General features: G+C 36.7%; 1 protein-coding gene and 1 non-coding gene across 5 annotated transcripts; both read right to left on the minus strand.

The window, feature by feature from the left end:
- Positions 1 to 4,125: 4,125 nt before the first annotated feature.
- On the minus strand, positions 4,126 to 15,512 carry LOC145598744 (uncharacterized). 4 transcript variants are annotated; one of them, XM_081655149.1, is made up of 10 exons: positions 14,776 to 15,512; positions 10,295 to 10,529; positions 9,749 to 9,918; positions 8,698 to 8,840; positions 8,291 to 8,468; positions 7,801 to 8,138; positions 7,568 to 7,698; positions 6,771 to 6,883; positions 5,656 to 5,899; positions 4,126 to 5,051 (listed from the first exon to the last, which is right to left on the minus strand). In XM_081655149.1, exons 1-10 carry the CDS (start codon positions 14,964 to 14,966, stop codon positions 4,824 to 4,826), a joined length of 1,971 nt encoding a protein of 656 aa, XP_081511275.1. In that variant the 5' UTR covers positions 14,967 to 15,512; the 3' UTR covers positions 4,126 to 4,823. The 4 variants fall into 4 exon arrangements, 3 of the variants coding, with proteins under 3 accessions (XP_081511275.1, XP_081511269.1, XP_081511261.1); XM_081655143.1 differs by having other exon boundaries at positions 4,127 to 5,051; positions 5,656 to 5,824; positions 7,568 to 8,138; XM_081655135.1 differs by having other exon boundaries at positions 4,128 to 5,051; positions 7,568 to 8,138.
- A 5,040-nt stretch (positions 15,513 to 20,552) lies between these two features.
- LOC145608250 (small nucleolar RNA R71) lies at positions 20,553 to 20,659 on the minus strand. Its single transcript, XR_014105763.1, has one exon. It is a non-coding gene; the product is annotated as a small nucleolar RNA R71 (small nucleolar RNA).
- Positions 20,660 to 24,547: the final 3,888 nt, after the last annotated feature.

The raw sequence follows: 24,547 nt of genomic DNA on the forward strand, positions 1-24,547 counted from the left end.
AAAAAAAAAAAAAAAAAGGGTTTTTCTATATAGTAACCCTGTTTTTTTTTTTTTTTTCACTTTTCTACGTTGTGCCCCAACATATATCACTTTCCACACTGTAAACCCAATATTTTTTTTGTTTCCATACGGTAACCTTGTCGTTATCCTACCATTAAAAAGTTCCGTTAGTGGGGCCCACTCTCCATTATTAATATTTTTTACCAATTTGCGCGTTGAAAAATATTCCGTCAAAAGTTTCGGGGGCTATTTTGGGCTTAGGGAACCAAATTGAGCTCAGATTTGGCAAAAAATAACATAAATGTCTCGTTTTGCTTATTAAGAAATGTCTCGATTGACGTGTTCACATTTTAACACACAAAATAAGGCATTTACATTTTTTTTTTTTGTGAAATATGAGTTTAATTTGGTCCCCTAAGAACCAAAATAGCCCTCGAAACCTTTGACAGAATATTTTTAAACGCTCAAATCGATATAAAATTATTAATAAATGGAGAGTGGGCCCCACTAATAGAATTTTTTGACGAGAGGATAATTACAAGGTTACCATATGTAATCAAAAAGTATATTGGGGTTACAGTATAGAAAGTGATATATATTGGGGCACAACACAAAAAAGTAAAAAAAAAATAGGGTTACAATATAGAAAAACCCAAAAAATAATAATACAAAAACACATCTTAATTAAAATTAATTAATTGTCAATAAACTGATAAGTTTGGTAATTTGTTGTGTGCAGCATCCTAAAAATGATGAGAGAAAGGACATTTGGGATCCTACCAACTTCTTTACCGCAAACTACTCCCTATTACTTTCCATTTCTATAACAGCCACCCACTTATTAGTTACCTATATATACCCATTATCCATTTTTTACCACTAAATCAAACCATCACATAATTTAACTCACTAAAAAATCAAACAAAATCACCACTTTTTTTGGTTGGTTTAGAGTCATTGATCATAATGCCAAGAAAAATGAGCCCTCCATCCTTCCAACAAGATCAACACTACCCCCACCCCCACCCTTACCACCACCGTGTGCCGCATCCGGTCAAGCAAGAGACTACTCCACCTCCGGCTGCCACGACAACCACCAATAACAATACTGTTTATGGTAGAATGACTCCGTCGTCTTTGAAGGTTAATAGGGACTCCCTTATCATAAAGAAATCTCCGGGACCTAGTAGTGCTAAATTGAATCAACAACAACAACAGCAACAACAACAACGAGGGCCGGTTATTATCTACACTCATTCCCCTAAAGTCATCCACACCAATCCTAGGGACTTTATGGCCTTGGTACAAAAACTTACAGGTATGTCAAGAAACAACGAAGAGGCCGCTACCTCATCGAAAGAATCTGAATCTAGTGTCCCGAATCATGAGCCTGTCGCGCCTAAGGTGGATTACACCCCGCAGCATCTGCACCAGGATAATAATAATTATATGGGTAAGGTTGAAGGTTCTAATTGTCTCGGCGTAAACAATAACAATGACAATAATAATAATAACAGTAGTAATAGCACAGATGATAACGAATCATCATCAGTTATAACAGACGAGAATTGTAGCAGTAGTGGTAACCACACAGGTGATGTTGTGGGACAATTCAATCCTTATATGACTCCGCAGTTGTTTGACCTACTGCCTGCGCCACCACCCAGTCTGCCGCTCTATTTGCCTAATTCATCGGACATGTTATGCTATGGTGGTGACCCGGCTATCTATGATTATGATATTAACTTTCCATATGATCAGATAACTTAATTTCATTTTTCTTTTTATATTTTGTTTCAATTTTGGCTAGTTAAACAGTTTTGGGGCGTCTAATGTGCCTGTTTTGGTTAGATGGCGTACAGACGTCAACAACTTTGGTATTGCATTAGAGTTACTATGAACCATTTTTGTCATTCAATAAGTTAAATCTTATTTACGCTTTAATTTGAAGTTTTCATTTGTAAATTAACTTATTCTGAAATTACTCTTTTAGTTTTCGACTTTGTCAAAATTTGCACTGGATAGTGAATGCTTCAGCACAACATGATTAGATGATCGAGGACATTGTGCTTAGGATGATAGAACTCAAGCTACTCTTACACTTATTCGATTAGGATGTAGCTCAATTCTAATGTTCTTTTGTATACCAACAGTGTAGGGCTATAGAAATTAACATCTTCCCCACATATGGATTTAGTTGTCGCGTTACTAGATTTACACCATCAGTGTGAGATATGACTTAGTTTTAGCATATGAAGTAGATTTTGAGCATCTTGCTGGTCAAACAAAGCATAAGAGACTTGATCTAAGTAGTAGTATAAATTGTTTGCTGCATACCACAACTAGTAAACTTTCGGATGCAAATGCAAGATTCAACGTTTACACGAAATCGACCAAAAGTCCAAAAAATGTTACATTTGTCCTTGCACGCTGCAGAGAAAGATACAGGTTGAACAAGAAAAGTGAAGAAAACGACCATCAAAGAAGAGCTTTAGGAAGACTTTCACCATGTTTTTTTTTTTTTCGTGTGTATTACCACTGTAGGCTTCCTGCTAAGTTTGTTTCAACATATTTTAGTAGATATTTTCTTATATCATAGATTTTCAGATTAAATTAGACTAAATCATATCAATTCTACTTTTTTTTATATGTGGTTATCTATGGATAAATATATTTAATTTCGTAATTAAAACAATTATATTCACGGACTAATTAATTGTTGATTTATGCTCATGAATTCACGATCTAAAATGAACCGAGCCGATAAAAAAAATGAACTGAGCCGATCAATAAAATACGAGCTCGATTGAAACCGTTCATATTTGATTATTTAATAAATGAGCCGAGTTTGACAAAATTTAAAGCTCGTTTAATAAATGAGCTTGAACACAAATGAACACATAGATGTACTCGTTCAAATAAGTTCATGAACTACATACTCGTTTGTAAAGTGCTTTTATTTGAAAACTTTTATATCAATCTATCTATATTATTATTAAAACTCCAAGACAAGGAGTGTCATTTTGCCATTTGTCAATTCTTTTTTGTCATTTCGCCACATCACTTTAAATTTTTTGCCACGTCACTTTTGCAATTGTAGTATTGTATCTAAATAATGTGTTTGATAATAATGATCACTTTAAATTTTTTGCCACGTCACCTTATAATAATGATCAATCAAATATTGATTCTAAATTTAAAGAAAGAGAAGATGTTACTTGCAAACCAATAGGCTAGCCATTATTAGTATTTAGTTTGGTCACAATTGATAAGATGAATAATTAAAATGTTTTAAAATTGCTTTGACCCATTTAATTTGTAAAATATGTAACCGATTTGTATTCAATATATTTATCCCTATAAATTAACTATCTAAGGAAATGATATACTAAATGGTCTAAACCTCTTGGAGAAACATTTTACTAGGCCAGTATTGAGCTAGGTAAGTATTTGTTTACTCTACCTACCTTGGACTGCAATGGATATATTTTGCATACTTAACTCATATTTTTTACACTTTTAATAAATCACCCCAAATTAATTATGGGCTATATATGTTTTAAGCAATAAGTAGCATTTTGGTTCGATGATTGTGTAATATGTAAGAATTGCTATATTTTAATATGAGATTTCATTGGTTGATTTTCTTTATAGTTCACTCAAAGCTCTAAAAGTTAGTGCGTGTAAAATTTTTCATTATTCACTACCTATGCTCGGTGGTTGAATATTGGTTTGACGATCCATTCGTGCATCCAATTTGAAAACAATACTACGGAGTATATTTTTTTAAAAAGGATATAATCCATGTAATTATTTGTCATGTACGTAATTGAATATGAAGAAGATAAACAAGCCCTGGGCATTGCCCGGGTCACTAACTAGTTGATCATTTAAAAACTTTTTATAATTTATTGACTTACATAGTTACATTCATAAATTTTATATTATAGTTACATTCATAAATTTTATATTCTTTTATATTATCTCCATTATATGTTATGTGCAACTTTTGTAAATTTTATACTACGTATCTCACATAATAATACCAAAAAGTTGTACATAATTTTAAATTATTATTATTATTATTATTTTTAAGAAAAAAGAAGCTCGTATATATTTAAACTCAGTCAGAGTTATTTAATAAACGAACCATTCATAAACATTATAGTGTACTAATGAACATGTTTGAATAAAATTATAGTGTGCTTTAATTCATTCATATTCGCCTTTTGCCTCTATTTCCATGCTTTCTGAAACTTTCAGAAATTTGAAAGTTTCAGGAACCTTGAAAGTCTCATTCATCATACAAGTCTTACTAAATAGCAATATAGCATATTGTGCTGCCTTTGATCACCAATACTATCTCCTTGTTTCTCCATTTACTGGCCAAGCATAAGAAACCATTCTGCACACAGGATTCAGGGATTATCCCAGGAATTCAGTGAAGTTTCCCGATCTAGTTGTGGCTGAATGAACTCCAAGTTAGTTGCTCCCTTCTGCATGTCATTGTGAGTCTTAATCTTGCCAATGAAGCTCCCTTCTTGAAAAATATCTCTCTGTCGACCTTTTTAATTATGTTGCCGTTAATGCTTGCTGGTCTCACTGTTTAAGAATAGGTAGCCCTCATTTGCATCTCTGTGGAAAATGCACAACGCTAACCATATGCACAGAGAATCATGTTCAACTTTACACTTCTCATTAGATATATCTTGTATACTAGAAAAGAACTTTATTAACAGTCATTCTATTAACAAGCAGCTTTTCTATTAGCAGAATGATACAATGATTTATTACTAATCTACAACCTTCAAGCACACGTGAAATTATTTCCGTTTCTTATCTTCGTTCTCTCTCTCAAGAGCAACTGGTGCAGCGGGTATGCTAAACCACCACTCCCTCAAACGCCTCTCCCATTTTTCTGTGTTTGCTCTCCTTGGAGGGGAATACCTTGTGAATACCTCCAGAAAGCACAACAGTATAATGTACTTACTTGGGACAAATGCCAAAAACACAGCCATGCTCGAAAGCACTATTGCACATTTCATGGTAGCCTACAAAATCAGTAGGATCAATATCAGATCTTGAGTCCAAACTAATGTAAATTTGTAACATAGATCAAAACATTAAGTAATAGAAGAAAACACAAACAAGAGCAACAATTTTTTCTCCCCAAAGTCCATACTAAATTACAAAGAGCATGTTTGGTATAGTGTTTTTAAGGAGTGAAAATGGAATTAGTTACCCGTTTACATTAACAAGTTTTTGGTATGAGAAGTAGGATAGCACACTCCATTTCCTAATTATTGCCACCAATTTGTTACCTTTACCAACCTGATAGTAACAAAATTGTTTCCCTCCTTGATCCTCAATTTGATACAAATGATTCCATTCCTCGGGTATACCAAACAACTAATAATGGTAACACTAAAAATTTTAACCTTTCCTCTTATTATTCGTTATATTCCATATCTTTTCCTTGATTCATACTCCGTACCAAACATGCATTAAAATGTACATGTGTATAATCAATTCTCCTTTTTTGTCTTCTTTTGAGGTGCTTATTCATCAGTATATAATATAATCTTTATTCAATTAGGTAGAGGTTGGAGAGGGTCAAAGTATCAAGAACAGCTGGAAATAAACGAAGATACTAACCTGAGGTGAAATGGATAGCAACAAGGCACGTAGTTTGAGAAGAATAATATTTCCAAATTGGATGAACTCTTCAGCTTGAGAAACTGCGTTCTGGACTGCCAAAATCTGTTCCATTGCATTCTTTGTTGGTGGAGCTATTACCTTCACCTCTGAAACAGGTCGACCTTGACTAAACCACAGTGTCAGAAGCATAAAGAATGCAATAAAGATTAGAGGCGAAGCAACAACATACACAAGCCATCCCCTGCAAATGCGGCACAACCAAAAGGTTACTATGTACTAATATTCAAGAAATCAGAACAGCCAAGCATATATTATAGAATTTGACCAACTTAATGGTGTAAAGGCCTCAAGAATTATTTATCAAAGCCATCCTAGATTCCTAGTCCTTAATTATCAATCATTCGGCAGCATTGTTAACATGCCTGAAGCATGTAAAGTGTTTATGTTTCATTAATTATATGTTCCTTGAAGTATTCCTGCAACTAGAAGGTTCTATCCTTTGGTGAACAACTAAACACACATGGAAAGTGGGAACATGCGAAGTTGTTTGGATAATAAAACAGAATGAGACCCCTGGGTAAGTACAACACTCTCTTGTCTGATCAACGAAACTACTTTCAACACCACAACTCATGAAATTTCAGTCAAGTCTTACAATTACATACGAAAAACAATTAATGGCCAATTTTCATTGCAAAACTTCAACATGCACAAGCTTCCACAATTTGGACAGTTCGGAGTATAGGAGCAATGAATATGTTGCAGGTTGAAGTTTCAACTGGGGTAATCCTCATTTGGCTAGAGATATAAAAGGTTATCCTCAACAATCCTAATTCCATGAGCTAAACCAATATCATGAAAGAGAGTCACACACTTTTCAAAGAAACCAAAACATAGATTGCAAACTAACTATACTAGTCTAATCAAATTCCCCCAAAGATCTTTCATACCAAGATTCTCAAACACATTAGAAGACGGCCAAATAAAAGAAAAGAATGTGAGGAATGAGGCAAAGCAAGTCAGCAAACTTGATAATGTTACATAAAAAATATCTTCAACTTAAGGCCATGGACACATGATATAAGATAAATAATTAGATCCAAATAACTTACCTGAAGACAGCATAAGCAACAATTGCGCAGAATACCAGAGACTTCAAAGGCTCTTCCCAATAAGCCAGAGAAAAAATACAGTTGACAAGTTCTAAAACAGGAAAAAGTAGCTCCTGCAAAAATATGTCAATAAAAAAGTCAAGACAAAAATAAAATTCTGTCCCGGGGAAATAACCTAATCCTATCAGGTAATGGGACATGGATCAAGAAATGAATCCATTAAATGCAGGGGGGTGAATTATGGTTTTAGTCTTCATTCCCTGTCTTCACCGGAACCCCCATTTGTCTCTTTCATTATCTCATAAGCACACACAATGCGCATACACACACACACACACACCCCAATAAACCACCGCTATCTTCATTTATACATAAAATACAATAAGCAAAACCAGAAGGTATTAGGTTTGATCACCACTATGCCATAATAAAGTAGTCAGAGCCAATAAAACTTAGCCAGTTTAAATTCTCACCAAAAGCCTACGATATTCCTGCAAACCGTCATCAACAGCATCACATGTTCAGACATGTACTTTTAATACAACTCTGCTTGTCATGGTTAATGAGTGTAAGATTGTAAGGCTATTCAATTCCAACTAAGAAAAACAAGTATAAATGCCCCAAAATGGTTGGTATTAACACCTGAAAATGCGGTTAGCTATTGACAAGTCAGTGCTTTCTATGGTTGAACAACCACAGTAGCATATCTGGGTTTAACCCACTAACTTCATTTGCAAGTGTAATATCTATATCTGATGGATGGCCAAATGTTAATGTCAAGGATTATCAAAATATACCTTCATTACCGCCAAGTTGGTATCAATACCATCTACTTTTACACCGTCCACTGTTTCCTGAGCTAGGACCACCTTCTCATAGCTACTTCTTGATTCCTTAACAACCTTCTCCAAGGGAGTTGTATCCCCAACTGCTATCTCACCCACAAGAAGTACATGATTGTTATGGTCATTGGAACCAAATCCAAAGCCTAAAGTAGTGGCAATCGCTAAAGCTGAACTAGAGTGCAAACCACATCGTCGAGGACTATTTGTCCTTTCTAACTCTCTTGAGGTGGACATGCTGGCTAGAGTTTCTAGAATCATATCTCCCCCGGGTAGATGATCACAAAGACTAAAAAGAAGAATTGCTTCCACACGAACAGGGCCTATTAAATTCATATCTTGAATGGCCTGCAACCGAAGAATCCCAAGTACAGATTTTAGAAGTGCTTCTTCCCGTCCAATGCCAGATATCTTGTACTTGCGAATGAATTTATGAGCAAATAAAATCTCCTGCATAATCGCCAACCAATAGTCACGTCGACTATGCCCTTTAAGCTCAGGAAATTCCATTATTACCGGTTCTGATCTGAAGGATACATAATGAATTTAATCAACAGATCTAAATTTACAAGACAGTAATATTAGCTACAATATAGTAGTCTTCTGATGCACAAACATGCCAAAAGAAGGTATAAGCTACCTGAAACCCTATAGACTAGTAAGAGATAATGGTCTTACAGAGAAACAGATTTGTAAGCAACAGCCTTATCAAAAAGTCTTGTACCCCATGGACCAGTCAATTCAGGTTTGACACTCTGCTTCAAATCATCTGCTAGGTCATAGCGTGTTGCTTTATCGTATGATACAACTTTAAGAGGTTCAAAATATAGAGCATGATCAGTAAGGATTAGTCTCCCTGCATCAGATGAAAATGAAGTAGGGATGAGGTAAGAACATGGTGTAAAGACACAAAAATATTATGAAGTATTAAAAAAAAAAACAAAAAAGATATATCACAACTTTAAAACAACTGCACTAAAAGAATGCCATTAGCCTCCTTAAATAACAACAACAATGATCATGATGAAGTTAGAGAAGATGGTCCCAATTGGGTGAGGAAAAATTTCCAGAAAAAGATGACTCACCAGGCCATGTAGAAATTCCTAAATGCTGGAGAACTGGTTGGGTTGTCACTGTGCCATCCACTTCCACTATCTTCTCCCTTCTACCTGACCGCAGTTCAGATAGCAACGATGAATCAGATTGATTCTTCAATTTCTTTACAGCTCTGAAATAAAAGAATGAGACCAAATTAGGGTTTTTTCATTACCTTTAAGATATTAACATATGAATAAAATAAGTTAATAAGGTAGTAAAACGAATAAAGCAAGAAATTTCAAGAATAGCCATGCCTGAGAAACAAACAAAATCACAGTAACGCATATTCCCACATATAAGAAAATTAATCATGATTGATGTTTTGGAGATGTTGTCTTTTGCAAAAGGAATTCAAATGAATAATGCATCCATAAATTCTAAGATATATATGATCGATATCATGTAAGAGTTCATTAATTTGTGTCAGTTTACTTCTCCTATTTATACACTAAATCCTACCTAACTATGTACAATTAATGTTTCCAACTTTTTATATTGCACAGTTGCACTTGTTTTATTATTGGTTGGTAGACTGGTAGATGGATGATTAATGACTTTCGTTGGGAGTCTAATAATATTTGGAGCCAAATTCTACTTTTCTAAATAAATCTAAAACATCAATTATTTGTCAGAAATTACAATAGTGTAAAATATCAGTTAAATACAACTTAGTAACTACTAAACAAGCCAATGATTAGGATCATCTTGTCCCCAAAGGACAGCCTCTCCCAAGATAGAAAAACAATATAGATTTAGGTACATTGGTATCTTAAATTTAATTATATATCTTAAATTTGACTATAGTCATGATCAGCAAATACAAAACCCTGGCAGTTGTAGCTAAGTGGAAACTGGAATGAGAAACAAGAGTTTCAGAACCCAGTTGGAAGCAGAAAGAACATAAAGATGTAAATACCCTGCCAAGTGCCAATACAAGAAATTTATGCATAATTGCCATCATCTAGGACAAAAAGCAAAGATATTAAACCTGTAGTTATTACTTGAACGTTGCAAGAACTGAATTCACCTAAATGCTACCTTTCTAAGCCAATAAGGTACTTCTCATAGACAGAATACTGAAGGCGACCACCAGTTGAAGCAGTAAGAACCAGAAATAAATTGTTGCTGATGACTACATTCGCAATAATAGGCACAGCAGGTGCTATCCTAGAAAAGGCTTCCAGTCCAACTGTAGCATCTTCATCCACCTGCAACAAGGTTAATCAGACAGTATGCCTAAGCATAAAAGAAGATTTGAAGCATCAAGGTCACAGAGAACTCCCCTTCCCCCATCTACAGAGAAAGTTATAGTACAAAATCCTCAAACATACAATTAGTTGTAAACAAGCATAACGAATTAAGTTTAATGGATGAAACTAGGGGTAAGTATTATTCATTTGGAGGATAGGACTTGAAATCACTGCTAAGGTTGCTTGCCATAGTCAGTTATCCATAATGTATGACAATAAAATTTGGAGCTGGTGCAGAAGGAAGCCATGTCCGAGATCTTAAAGCTCTCTTGAAACTAAAACTGAAATTAGCCATTATTTTTATAAATTAAGAATAAAATAGTAATATACTCACAGTAAGTAATGGTTGGCTAGAAGAAGCAGGAAACTCCCACGCGAGCATCATATCATATGTTAAACGACGGAATTTTTTATCAGCCAAATAACCAGTTACTTGCATAGACAGGGCAAGTGCTCTAAAACAACAGTACTCCAGTAAGTTTCTAGCATAATGAGAAGGGCTTCTAACAGATTCTGAAGCAACTGAATCAAAATCTTCTTTAAGATCACTTGTTGAAATCCCAAGTATTCTGCAAAGGAAGAAAATGCCAGCTTTAAAAGTGAAATACCGAATAAGCAGGAATTTTCATATGAGTATTATTTTAAAAATTACAATTAAATTATAATTGATAACAGCGCAGCAGGCTGACATCATGCTATAGGGCTATACTAATCTAATAATCTCAGACGTGCAACAGTTCAGAAATGTAAAGTGTCAAAATATTCACAGGGCTAGAATCGTGGCAAACAAAAACAACAAAAAATATGAAGCATCTTGAGAAAAAATTACAGCAAAGATAGTATGACAACAAAAGGTGCTATGTTATAAGATCCTACAATATGATCTCTCACACATGATACAATAAGAAAAAGAGAGCAGCCTACAGCACCCCAAAGTCCTACATCAAATATTATTGAGAGAGTTGATTGGGTTATTAAAGTCTAAGCCCTCTACTAAAAAGACAGAGCCTTTATCTTCTAAGCTCAAACAATTCTTTATATCAACTCATAGGACTATAGGAGACTTCCAAGAGTTCCCAAATATATGGATTAGTAAGGTTGTCTAGCAGAGGTAATAGGATAGACTCTTATTATTGGTATCTAGAAGTGCACAGTGAGAATCGAGCCTACAATAGAGAAATCATATTCATAAGAAGAAGATCTATGACCAACCAAAGAATCCTATCAGAATATAACAAGAGATGTAATAAATTTAGAGGGAACCGGCTCTACTACCGAAAGAATAACACCAAGGTTTATGATATGACTGCAACTGCAATTGTAATAATACCTGCATAATTTTACTTCAGTGCATTTTGGCAGACAGATTTAAGCAGACATGGCATGATCTCTATACTGCTTATACTGGTCATAGTTGCGAATTTCTTTGCTTCAGTGGTAAATTTGGCATAACAGATTCTGGACGAGGCACAATCTTTATACTAGTTGTATTAGTCACATTGGCCTTAAATTTCGCATACATCTATTTGGCCCACTGAAAAACTATTCTACATGACTTAATACAGTATTCTCTTATCGGACTAATGTGTCTCTTTGAATAGTGCTGTTGAGAGACTCCCACCACAGTGAGTTAGCATAGCAGTTGGAGTAGATCATATGTTAACATGTGGCAGCCGAAAAGTACATTTAGTAACTATAGACAATTAATGGCTGATCATTTGGCCTGATGACCTCCTCTAGGTGTTTCCCATTTTCATGTTGCCTGTCATTTTACAAAATTAAGACACACAAGAAAAATATCCTCACGAAGGAAGAGAAGACAGCCACTGTAATTCCCACAGCTGCAACATTTGTTTAGGACATCATAATAAAGGTTGTATTATCATATAGTCATGAAGATATCGATTTATATCCTAAATAAAAAAACCACTCCAACCTCATTCATCAATCTCTGTTGTCAATTGTCATAAAGCATTTACGTAATGGAAAGGAAAAGTTATGGTATCTTGGTCATGCAATTTCATTAAGAGTTAAAGTTAGATTCTCTGCCCAGGAAATATTAGCTTTAAGAAGAAATAAAGGCAAAGCAACTACATGGAATTAAAAGACTCGCCACTAGCATACAATAGATAAGAGATGGAAAACAGGAAAAAAAAATGTTTAAAACTTGCAACCCTGCAATATATTTCTCTAAAACTCAACAGAAACATTTCCTCCAATCCATTGGAAACAAGATACTTCACAAACATAAGTCTACTCCAGCATAGCATGGAAAGCTCTAAGCAACTAGGCTGGCTGCCTAACTATTCCTTTATATAAATCATTCTTTTTATCCAATAGCATAATAAAGCTTGACAACTCCAGTTCCAACCACTTTCTTAGCATAGATTTTGAGGAATATGTGGGATCAGTAGGTATAAATAAGTACAAATTTCTCCGTCCTTTCAAAAGTTTACCCAAGAAGAAAAGGAGCCTTGAAATTAGGCTAGATAGAATCATGTCAGTCAAATTGCAAAAAAAATGCATCTCACAAAGATCATAAGCTGTTGAGCAACAATAGTAGGCAAAGCTACACCTTTCTTGGAGAACATAAACATAAAAAAAAAAAATAATTACAATTTAATATTGGTTTTGTTTGAACTTAAACTTTGTACTTAAGAAGAAAAATTCCAGCCTCAGAAGTCAGAATGAGGTAATAATTGAAATTTACTCATAAAGCAACCTAAAGTCCCAAACAGCCCAATATAGTTCAAATCACTAGTTTGTTCCATACATCAATCTTTTAGTGCAATCTTCAATTTGGAGCATCGGTAGATGTTCTATTTCAATTGTTTATGAGCTATATGTAATAAATCATGCATGGTAAAGTTAAGTAAACTTTCTAAAAACCATTTCAATTTGTAATTACTCTAAAACTCAACCATTGCTGATAAAAGTGCATTGTTTACACATACACCTATTATAGGATTATAAAAATTAAAAAGTATATTGAAAATGCAAATGTGTCATGTTGCAATACCCAAAGAAGATCACCTACTTACGCCTATTATATGATGGGAAAAAAGGTGTGGATAATGGAAATGTATGTAGTTGCTACATCAAGAAAGGAAAGCTCAATAAGAAAGAAAGCTTAGAAGTAGAAGCAAGGAACGTAGCGCACTACCCTCTAGGCAACTATATATGTAATCTTCACTGATATTTTTAAGAGCTTGATTGACATACTTAGGCTCCTCTTTCCATAATCTAGTATAAAATGGTTTGCTAGCTTTTGCTTTGTGAAAATCATTTTTTGAAGTGACTGCAAGGTTATAAGTTATAAGCCTTTAGGCATCTCTTCCAAATATTCACTTCCATTAAGTCTAGGCCAATAGTGAATGGTGGTTGTGAATAAAGCCTTTTACTCCATGGAATTTGCCTTTGGTTTCATACACAATGTTTGGATAGGAATATTTGGAGGGAAAAGGGAGGGAAGAAAAAGTGAGGGATACAATGTCCCTTATTCGGACATCACATAGGGCAAGGGAAGGAAAAGGAAATGAAGGGATACATTTACCTTCCCCTTTAACATACCAAATCCTTCTATTGTTGGCGAAATTTGGAAGTAAAATAAAAGGTTATTTTCTCCCTCCCCACACATCCTTTTTTATTTCCCCTCCCTATCCCTTCACCATTGTTTCAAAACATAGTGTTAATCTCAATAAAAATAAGTTTGATAAGGTATCCAAATTCATACTACATCTTAAAATCGAACTAAAACAAGTTTAAATAAGGGCCAATGAATTCAAAGAAGAAAAGATAAGATGAAAAGAATGGAAACTAAGCCCTTCACATTGTATTTGGATAGAGAGAAAGAGAGGGGAGTTAATATCCCATAATTGGAAGTTCACTCTCTCCCTCCCCTTCCTTCCCTTTCCTTTCTGTATACTTTCCTCCCTGCCATTTCCCTTCATAATTGCTATCGAAAAGCAAAGAACCTTCCACGTATCTAGACCAAAGAGTACATGTTCGTTACTAGACAACTTGCAGACCTATTTTAGAATTGGCCCCTCACTAACTCGTGAATTCAGTCATACAACGTAATCAAAATATTTGTACTTTTTTTTTTGTAATCGATAACTCAACAAAAATAATTCAGATCAATCCCAACATGTTTATCACTAAACAACTAAGAAAATCATTTCACTCCAGAAGTCACCATGCTTACCAACTCCAATTTGCATTTCACTTGAACTACTTCATCAGTCCTAATATGACAACTTTCACAATGGAAGCTAGCATGCTTAGTTGCTTACACATAACCATTATTAATCATGCCAACTTTGAAAGTATCTAACAACTTCGGATTTTCCACAAGAGGGACAGCATAATACCAACTCTGGTACTCCATATACCACATTAAATTGGTTAAATACTCCACAAATCCATAGTTTGTAAAGGACAATCGTGTAGTCAGTTGAAAAACTAAGGGAATATCTGGTTCACGATTCACGAAATCTAGGTAAACCCATACCATTACACATTGCACACTGCCTTGATTTTATTCATGGAATAGATATCAATGCATCACATTAGTAACAAAATTAAGACCCAACCACACAATGGAATCATAACATTTAGATACTACCGCAATTTTAGGCATGTAAAATTTAACAGACATCATCAAAAATTAATCAACAACACATCGAGTTAGATAATTCAAGTTGAGGATCCAATATAGAGCAAATTATATTTAAATACATATTAATAAAACAAAAAACACCAACAATTAGCATAACAAGATTGCTTAAATATGTGCATGAACATTAACAGTCATACCTTGAGCATCTCCTTGCCACAACATTAGCAACAGGTGAAAGTTCAGGCATCCAATTACTATCTCCAGAAGATGATTTGCCTAATTCTTCCATTTCCTCTTTAAATGAATCCCGACTACCAACCAACCATTTGAATGACCCTTCTCTCATAAAATCCTCCAACATATTCCTTGTTTTGTTCACCATTGTCATCTAATCACAAATTCAGCAATTACCCAACAAAATTTACAAGAACTACAACCAACCCACCAAAAGTTATTAGTTTTTTCGTGTCGATTTTAAGTCAAAAGTGGCGCCAATGAGCCCAACAATGTGGCCGTATATCAAAATACTAGATCCGCCACTGATTATCACATCATCAATACCATACCATGCCAAGAAACAAAACCCAATTACTTATTATCACCAAAACCCAGAAAATCAGTGGAAAGTTTCAAGAACACCCATCAAATAATCTCAAGTTAAAAATTTCCTTCAAACATATGAAAAACAGCAGGAATTATCAAGAATTCATTCGATGAGTAAAAATTGAGGGTAATGGAAATTAGTAGAAAGTTTAAGGGGTGAATTGGAATGGAAGCAAAGATGGAAGTATAAGCAAGAAGTTTAGGAAGTAATTGGGAGAAAGAATCAAAGTTCACATTTTTCACGAAAAGATTGAAGGCTGAATCGGTGGGTTTTGGTTGTATTGTTTAAGCCGGCTTGATATTTTGTCGGATAAGAACAATTAAAAGAGAAGGCGAGTACAAATGACGTACAAATTCATCGGAAATCGGTGTTATGAAAGAGCAGTACAAAACTACAGACGGTGAGATGCACGATTTGGTTGGGGCTTGGGCTAGCATGCTTCAACAAAAGGCTTGTTAAACTTGACCCAAATTTATGTAGTTGGGATGCTCGATTTGGTTTGGGCTTTAGCCAGTAACACTCAATCCAACAGCTTGCATGGATAAGGAATTTGTGGGTGCAATGTCAAAAATATTATGGATATCAAAACTTATTAAAATTTATTTTAGTTGTAATTTGTATTTGAGTAACCTTTATCATAATTTATTTTTCCTCAACTAAACTTGTTTGAACTTATTGTAAGTTATTACAACTTATTTAAGTGAAAATAAGAGGAAATTTTGTTAACAACTACCAATTATAGCCTCTGTTTTGAAAACAACTACCTTTTAATTTTTTTTTTAAAAACAACTACCACAGAAATTTTAAAAGTTAGAATAGCACTACCACATTAGTATTTCCAGCTAGAATCTCCGGTGATAGGGGCCCACTTTCCACCTTTCCCTCTGAGAACACGAAAATTTAGGACACAAACCCTAAAGGGGCACAAATTTCCACCCCTATAAATACCCCAATAATTTATGATGGGAGTGGTGGATAGAGCTGTCAAAAGCTGACCCGACCCTAACCCGACCCTAACCCTAACCCGTATGAACCCGAAAAAAATGGTGACCCGAACCCGACCTAACCCGACCTGAAACCAACCCTAGACCCGAGTTGACCCGAGTATTTGAGACTCGAACCCGACCATGACCCGACCAGAATGTGACCCGTAAATTATTGACCTGAACCGAACCCAACTCGAACCCGAGAATGACCCAAACCCGATTTAACCTGTCAAAACCCGAATTCAACCCGACCTGTTACTAACCCGACCCGAGGTCAACCTGACCCGTTCCTAACCCGACTCGAATTTAAACCCGACATGTTACAAACCCGACCCGAAATCAACCCGGCCCAAATTCAACCCGACTTCTTATTGACCTGACCCGAATTTAAACTCGACCTATTACTAACCCGAATTTTAGGATTTAGGAGTTTTTAGGATAAAAAGAGTACTCCGTATTAACTATTGAGTTTCAGGCTTTTTTTCAATTTATTAACATGGATTCCAATTATGAAACAAAAGTGGCCTTTCTCATCTTACTTGACTTATCTCTTATATAATCCTCGTCAAAGAAAACTGAACTGGACAACAGCCAAAAAATAAAAAATAAAAAATAAAAAAAAAATTGACTGAATCTTAGTATATTAAGGAAGGTTGCACTCTAATGGCGAGATTGACGAAATTTTCCACCATGAAATCTCTATTGTGATTGATTTTATTTTTCCTAATTATCTTCAACTTCCTATATGAGCAATGAGCTATATGAGGACATGAGGTGATAGAGTATTAGAGTAGAGCTGTGACTCTCTGAGCTGTCAATGTTTTTTAAACGTATTTGAGGCAATATGAGGTGAGTGAGGTGAATTGGTGATAGTGGTTTTGTCTAATTTTTTTTTTTTTTTTTTTGAAAGATAGTGATTTTGTCTAATTTTTTTTTTTTTTTGAAAGATAGTGATTTTGTCTAAGTAAATCAGCCAAATGTATTTTTTTTTTTTCTAAATTTATCTTATAAATAAACTTTTTTTTTTAATAGCAAAAACATTTCATTAATTAAAAGTCATACGACATCTACAATAGAGATTCGACGTTAACAAATACATAAGATTATAACCCGCAAATAAACTTCCATATAACTATTTATATTTTTTTTTCAATGTTTATTTTAATATTTTTTTAAAAATGTTTTAAATTATGCAATTTGATTTGGAGATTTAAAAAAAAATTAAAAATTTTATTGACTTGAACCGAACCCGACTCGAACCTGAGAATGACCCGACTTGAAAATGACCTGACTTGATAATAACCCGCAAATTATTGACTTGAACCGAACCCGACTCGAACCCGATAATGACCCGACCGGATTATAACCCGTAAATAATTGACTTGAACCGAACCCGACTCGAACCCGAACAGGACCCTAACTCGTTTAAACCCGTAAAAACCCGAATGTAACCCGACCTGTTTTTCACCCGACCCGAATGTAACCCGACCTTTTATTGACCCGACCTAAACCCGACCCAAACCCGATAAGATGTATGACCCGACTCAAGCATGACCCAACCCGAACCCGACCCGCATAGGTCCCGACATTAACCCGTACTGACCCGACTCGAGATGACCCGACCCACACTAACCCGACCCATTTACCCGAATTGACAGCTCTAGTGGTGGATAATGACATAACATTTAATAGAGCATCAAAACAGCTCCAACCTCTCTTTACTTTCTCTCTCTAGCTTTTCCGTTTCCGGTTACTAACTTAACCGTTGAAGGCGAATATTCCGGTAACGAAATATTCGTTGTTTTGCAGGTGTCAAGTCTCATTTCCAGCAGCATGTGACCAGTGTCCCGAGGGATTCCAAAAACCCCCGAAACATTTGGCGCCGTCTGTGGGGATACTCGTCCGTAATGGCAATAGATGGTCAGACACCTAATGCCGGCCCTAGCCCTTGTAAGGATGGCTATATAGAGGATATAACCACAACAATCAATTCTAATGATCCTCTAATCGCCACATTTCATGAGGTCGAGGATCTACCAGTTACTACTGCTTCCCTAAAGGTCGCTCTGAGTAAGCTTTGAAAGGAGTTGGAGGAAAAGAGGTCGTCCACCTCTAGACAGTCGTCCAGAAGGGTGGAGGACGACTCTCAGAGAAGAAATCAGAGCAAGGAAACTAACGCCGAAGATGCTGGATTATATTGCTGAGAACACTCCCTTTCGCCGGTCGCATGGCAGGTCTCCCCGGGTGCCACGAACTAATTTGTCAAGGCTCCCCGAGAGAACTGATGTGTCTATTTTATATAGTATTTTACCCCCGTCCCTTGGTCGTAATTAGTAGTGTATTTGGCTCTTTAGAGCCACTTTTATTACTAATTGGTGTTTTCTAGTGTTTTCGTAGATTTGGTTGACTTTTGCAGGGATTTATGCTTTGGGAATATTTTCCCGTGATATTTTGGAGCAATCACGAACGTTGGAGAAGCATGACCAGATTATATAGCCCATGGCCGGTTAGAGCCATCGAACCGGTGATTAAGGGCTCGGTATAGGTGATACCGGGGCATTTGGACCGAGTATTCAAGACTGGAAGAGGAAACCCAGATTGGCCCGAAGAATTGGAGCCCAATCGTAGTCCAAATAGTGGCCCAAGTGAGCCGCCCGGCCAAAGAGGCTGGCACCCGGAAGCGCGCCCGGCCGGGTGGTAGAAGCTAAGGTTGGCGCCCGGTGACGCGCCCGGCCGGGCGCGAGATTAGTATTGAGGAAGCAAAAAGGCGCGCCCGATCAGGCGGTGCCTCGCCAGATCGGGCGCGTGTATTTATTAGGAGACGATTAGAGTCGTTTTAATTTGTTTTAGTTTAGGATTTGTACGAAGTAAAAATACTCCTCCGTAATACGATTTTCTCTCTCTCTCTTTACTTTTCTTTACTCTCTTAATTGTTTTCTTAGATTTTCTCTCTCTTAAACCTTTGTTCTTAATCTACTCTTAATTCCAAGTTTGGTTGGTAACGATTTCTCTTCTCTTAATCTTAGTTGTTTATTTTATTCCTTTCATCATGACTTGTTTTATTGCTTTGATTAGTTTAGCTTTTACTATGTGTGAGTAGTTCTATTTCTAGGGTTTATGGGGATCCATAAATAATATGAAGGAGTAATTTATTGTTGTTGATTGTCAATGCTAGATTAATTTCCTATTGATTGATTTAATGCTCTGTGACTAGATTAGGCCTGATCTTTTATGCATGAGTTTGACAATATTCATTCAAAATTCGACAGATGAGAATTGATGTTTAGGTCTAGTTTCAATAGGCAGGTTAATTTATAAATGGTTAGGTCGATGAAAGATGAGATTTAATACCGATAAATTAATTGTGTGATTATAATACGTAGCGAAAGCCCTTTATAATCTGATTAATATATGCATGATGAATGATTATTATATTTTACCCTGGAGTATTATTTATTGGTGAACATATGCCCTAGATCCTTTTACATTATTTTCTCCTTATTCTTAATCTCCGTAGTTTAGTTTATTATTCACATATAAATATTGGATACTTCATAATATAGATTATATTAGTTAATTAGGAATAGAAAGACTTGTTTCCCTGTGGAGTTCGACCCTACTTCCCTATCTACTTTAGTTAGAGGATTTAGGTAATTATTTTTTATTAGGGGATACGACTTTACCCTGTCAAAATTTTGGCGCCGTTGCCGGGGAAACGATTTTATTTTTGTTTCTGATTATTTTTGTAGTCTAGATTGTTTTCTTTTTGTCTCAGACAGCGTTAGTTCTCTGAGGCAAATCTCATATTTGCTTCTAGTTTTTGTTTATGCCCTGGTGTTCTAGATTAGGGTACATCCCATTCGATCCTGAGATCGAACGTTCCTTCCATAGACAGAAAAATCTCTACAAGCAAATTCTGGCGGATTCTGGTGATAATAATAATCACCGCAATCCCCCAACTGGTTCTAGCGATTCAGAGGCATCATCAGACGCAAAATCAGAGATGGCGGTTCCAAAGAAGCTTAGTGATTACTCACAACCCAAGCTTACAGATTTCCCACATATCACCCCTACTCCAGCTCTTGATGGGGTTCAATTCGAAATTAAACCTCAATTTATAACGATGATAGAGAGGAAGCAATTTAGTGGAGCCAAGGGTGAAGACCCGAATCTTCAAATTGCCGACTATTGTTAATATTGCAACACCATCAGGCAAGCCGGGGTCACTTAAGACCAAATCAGGGAGATTCTCTTTCCTTTTTCTTTAACTGGAAAAGCTAAATTGTGGTTTAATGGCTTAAATAGAACTGCACTTGGTATAACTGACTGGGAAACTCTTGTTTTGAATTTTTATAACAAGTATTATCCTGCAGAGAGAACAGCCGTACTACGGAGTGCGATTCAGAACTTTGCCCAAGAAGCCGATGAATCTTTATATGAGGCTTGGGAGAGGTTCAAGGATCTACAAAGAGACTTCCCCCACCATAATTTAGCACAATGGCAGTTAATCCAAGCCTTTTACAATGGCCTTGGAAATTCTTCTCGAATAATTTTAGATTCTGCAGCTAGTGAGAGATTTATGAATCTTGATGTTGAAGATGCAGGTCAGGTTATTGAAGACATGGCGATACACAATTCCCAATATGGGAATCCTAGAGGATTTGCTAACAAGGGGAAGCATAGTGTTGACTCTGTATCCTTTTTGCAAGCTCAACTGACCTCTATTTGCCAAAAATTAGATAATCTGAGCACTGCTAATGTAGCTAATGTTTATGCGATTGATAATAATTCTAATGAGGCTTTCTGTGAAAATTGTGGTATTATAGGTCATTGGGAACAAGATTGCAGGAGTTCCGTGGAGCAAGTTAATGCCTTTCAAGCCTATAGGCAGAATAACCCATACTCCAACACCTACAATCCTGGGTATCGGAATCATATGTACCTTTCCTACTGGAGTACTAATGTTCAAAATCCACCACCACAAGAACCACAGGCGCCACGGCAACGGAAGCAGAAATATTACCATCCCAATGATGGCCAGAAGAACCAACCACAACAACCCTCCTCATCTTCTGACCCTTCTCTGGTGGAAATTAGAGCAATGTTGGTTAATATGCAAAAGCACATGGAGAGTAGAGATGCGACAATTGATCAAATTCTAGCACATAATAAAATTGTAGATAATCAAATTGCGCAACTTTCCGCTACTCTACAAGCCCGCCAACAGGGAGCTCTGCCGGCATAGCCGACCAGGCCTACGGATCAAGCATATGCAATTATTCTAAGGAGCGGTTCAAACTATGAAGGGCCCCCTATGCCCAGAGTTGATGAACATGTTTCACTAAATAATGCTAATCTTGATTCCGTTAAACCAAACAATGTAGTTAATAGCCCTGCAGGGCTAAAGGATAATACTAACATATCTAATTCTACATTGCAGGGTACGACTCTAGAGAAGGTGGCTACTCTAGATAAGAGTAGCAATGCTCAAAAGCCAATTATAAAACTTCCATTCCTCAATCGTCATTTGAAGACAAATTTGGATAAGCAGTTTGGTAAGTTCTTGGAGGTGGTAAAAGATTTGAAGGTAACGGTTCCCTTCACTGAATTAATCACACAAATTCCTTCATATGCAAAATTTATGAAAGAAATATTGACGAGGAAAAGGTCTATTAGTGAGGTAGAGACAGTAGCTTTCACTGCAGAGTGTAGTGCCGCACTTCAAAATAAGTCTCCGCCTAAATTAAAAGATCCGGGTAGTTTCTCCATCCCTTGTCATATAGGAAATCTAATGATTGATAATGCATTGTGTGATTTAGGTGCTAGCGTTAGTGTCATGCCGTTATCTGTGTGTTCCAAGTTAAATATGGATAAATTAAAAGCTACCAATATAACTCTACAAATGGCCGACCGCTCTTTCAAATACCCCTTAGGTGTTTTAGAGGATGTCCCCGTTAGAGTAGTTAAATTTTATATACCTGTTGATTTTGTTGTTCTTGATATGGCTGAGGATGTGCAAACCCCAATTATTTTGGGTATACCATTCCTAAACACTGCAGGAGCAATCATAAATGTGAGAAGTGGTAAGTTAACACTATCAGTAGGGGATGATAAAGTTATTTTTAATCTTAATAATACCCCTAAAAGCTCCATGACTGAGGAGAAATGTTTTAGTGTTAATGTGGTTGAGAATTATTCTAACAAGCCCCAAGCTCTTGAAAAAGATCCCTTGGAGGCGGTATCTTGTGTTACATCCCTTTCAGATGAGATAGACAAATGGCAGAAGGAAGTCGATGCAATAGAAAGAGCACTTTACACTGTTGGTCTTGGTTTCGAGGATGAAAAGGTGGAACCGATCAAGCAAGTTGTGCGAATTGAGCCTACGGTAAGTGTTCCACCAGATCGAGTTGCAAGTGTTGAATGCAATGACAATTTGAAGCAACCTTCGATCGAAGAAGGATCTTTAGTGCGTAGCATTGAAGATCCCCCAGTCTTAGTCAAGGAGGATTCACCAGATAAGGTGATTTGGCGTCCCACAAGGTATGTCAGGAAGCCGCATCGCAGCCTAAACACCGCTAGACCGGGTGAGATACCGCCCGATCAAGCGTTAGGCCAAGGGTCCTAGTTATTGTACTTGGTAAGAAGGTCGTGCGGGACCTAGATAAACCAGAGCTTTGCGGGAGGCAACCCGTATTTTTAATGCTTTTTAGACTAGTTTTTCTTTCCTTTTCTTATGAGAGGAGAGATGAGGGAATTTAATGAGTTTTATGAGTGTTCGTACAGGTTTGAAGGAAAAGAGTTAGCCAAATTTTAGAGAAAAGAAGAAAATAAAAATTCGACAATTTAGCCTCGGGCCCGACCGGGCGAAGCTCGCCCGATCGGGCGCGAGAGCAAGTCTTTAAAATCAAGTAATTTTGCCCGACCGGGCGCGAAACTCGTCGTATACGGACTAAATTGTCTGCCCGATCGGGCGAATCTCGCCCGACCGGGAGCGAGAAGAGGCGAAAATTATCTCCTCAGATCGCCCGACCGGGCGCGAGAGACCATCAGATTTTGAGCGTTAGATCGCCCGACCAGGCGAGGGGCGCCCGACCGGGCGCGAGTGTTGAGGAAAATCGGGGCATCAGATCGCCCGACCAGGCGATCTAACGCCCTACCGGGCGCTCGTTCGTTCGGCTTATTTTCTTCTCTCTTTTCTTCTTTCTTCCTTCATTTCTTCTTTCCTCCATTACTTTCTCTCTCTAAAACTCAAATTCTCTCTACCTTCTCTCTAAGATTTTTAATTCATCCCTGAACCAAATTCAAAACTTTTTACATATTTGTAATCCTCTCTTCATCCTCTACATTTCCATATAAAATTTTTTAGATTTTATTCAAATAAATTTTCAAACCCATTTTCTACCATAGCTTCAAAGAGGGCTAGGTCCATTTTCGGTAGGAGCTCCAGTTCGAGGGAGGAATACGACCCAGATTTGCAACTTCCATACTTGCTGACGATCCGCATTGCTAGCCGAGAGCAAAAGGAGCGGCTGGAACAGTTAATCGTTCGTGAGGTAATTCCTTCTCGGTGGTTACACCGCCCTACTCTAGAATCATTTGGTTTGTATGATTTTGTAAAACGATTTTTAAATGACATTGGCATGAGAAAATTTGTTGATATGCACTATCCTACTTTTCGAGAACTTACTTGTGAATTCCTGTCTTCTTTATATGTTGTTAGTAGTAATAATGGGCCAAATTTATTTTTTAGGTTGAACAATAGGAATATTAGTTTAACTTTTGTAGAATTTTGTAAATTATTTGAATTAAATTCTGAACTATCCCACCAATGGCATGCGAACTATAAAATGGGTGACATATATCATGCTTTAACTGGTTTGCCTACTCATGACCCCCAATATGCTAGTACCAAACCTATTCACCACCCTGTCCCAAAAATTTGGCAAAGATTTGCGGGTTTGTGATTTTTTAGGTAGGAACGAGCCCCATAATGCCCAATCTAACGAACTAGCTGTCATAGGACACTATGTGTATGGGTACGGGAAATTGAACATATGTAGGTTTATTGTTCACCATTTGAGTAGGCATGCCACAGCTAGCACCACATCAAAAACCCCCATCCGTTTAGGAGGCCTTATCACTCGGATAGCAGTGAAAAAGGCCGATTTTGTAGTGGATGGACCCCACCAGCTGACCAACTGTGGACCAGATACCTATATGACTGCTAGGTATTTCGAGGAGCTGGGGTGGGTTCGACCGGATAGCGAGCAGACACCCTTTTGGTGTATTAGGACTGGGAGCGAGCAACCTTTGCCTATTTTTCCCCCACCCAGTCCTGACTTGACCGCCTTTCCCCCAGGGCAACCTTCTTACACATAT

The sequence above is a fragment of the Chenopodium album genome, chromosome 2 (assembly GCF_948465745.1).
Source record: "Chenopodium album chromosome 2, dcCheAlbu1.1, whole genome shotgun sequence".
In the NCBI taxonomy this organism is placed as follows: Eukaryota; Viridiplantae; Streptophyta; class Magnoliopsida; order Caryophyllales; family Amaranthaceae; genus Chenopodium; species Chenopodium album.

Coding starts and splice junctions, on each gene's coding strand:
- LOC145598744 (XM_081655135.1), bottom strand. CDS start 14,966: ATGACAATGGTGAACAAAACAAGGAATATGTTGGAGGATTTTATGAGA. Junction 8,469..8,697: donor AGGAATTTCTACATGGCCTG/GTGAGTCATCTT, acceptor CATCTGATGCAG/GGAGACTAATCCTTACTGAT. Junction 5,052..5,655: donor TGCTATCCATTTCACCTCAG/GTTAGTATCTTC, acceptor CTGATTTTGTAG/GCTACCATGAAATGTGCAAT.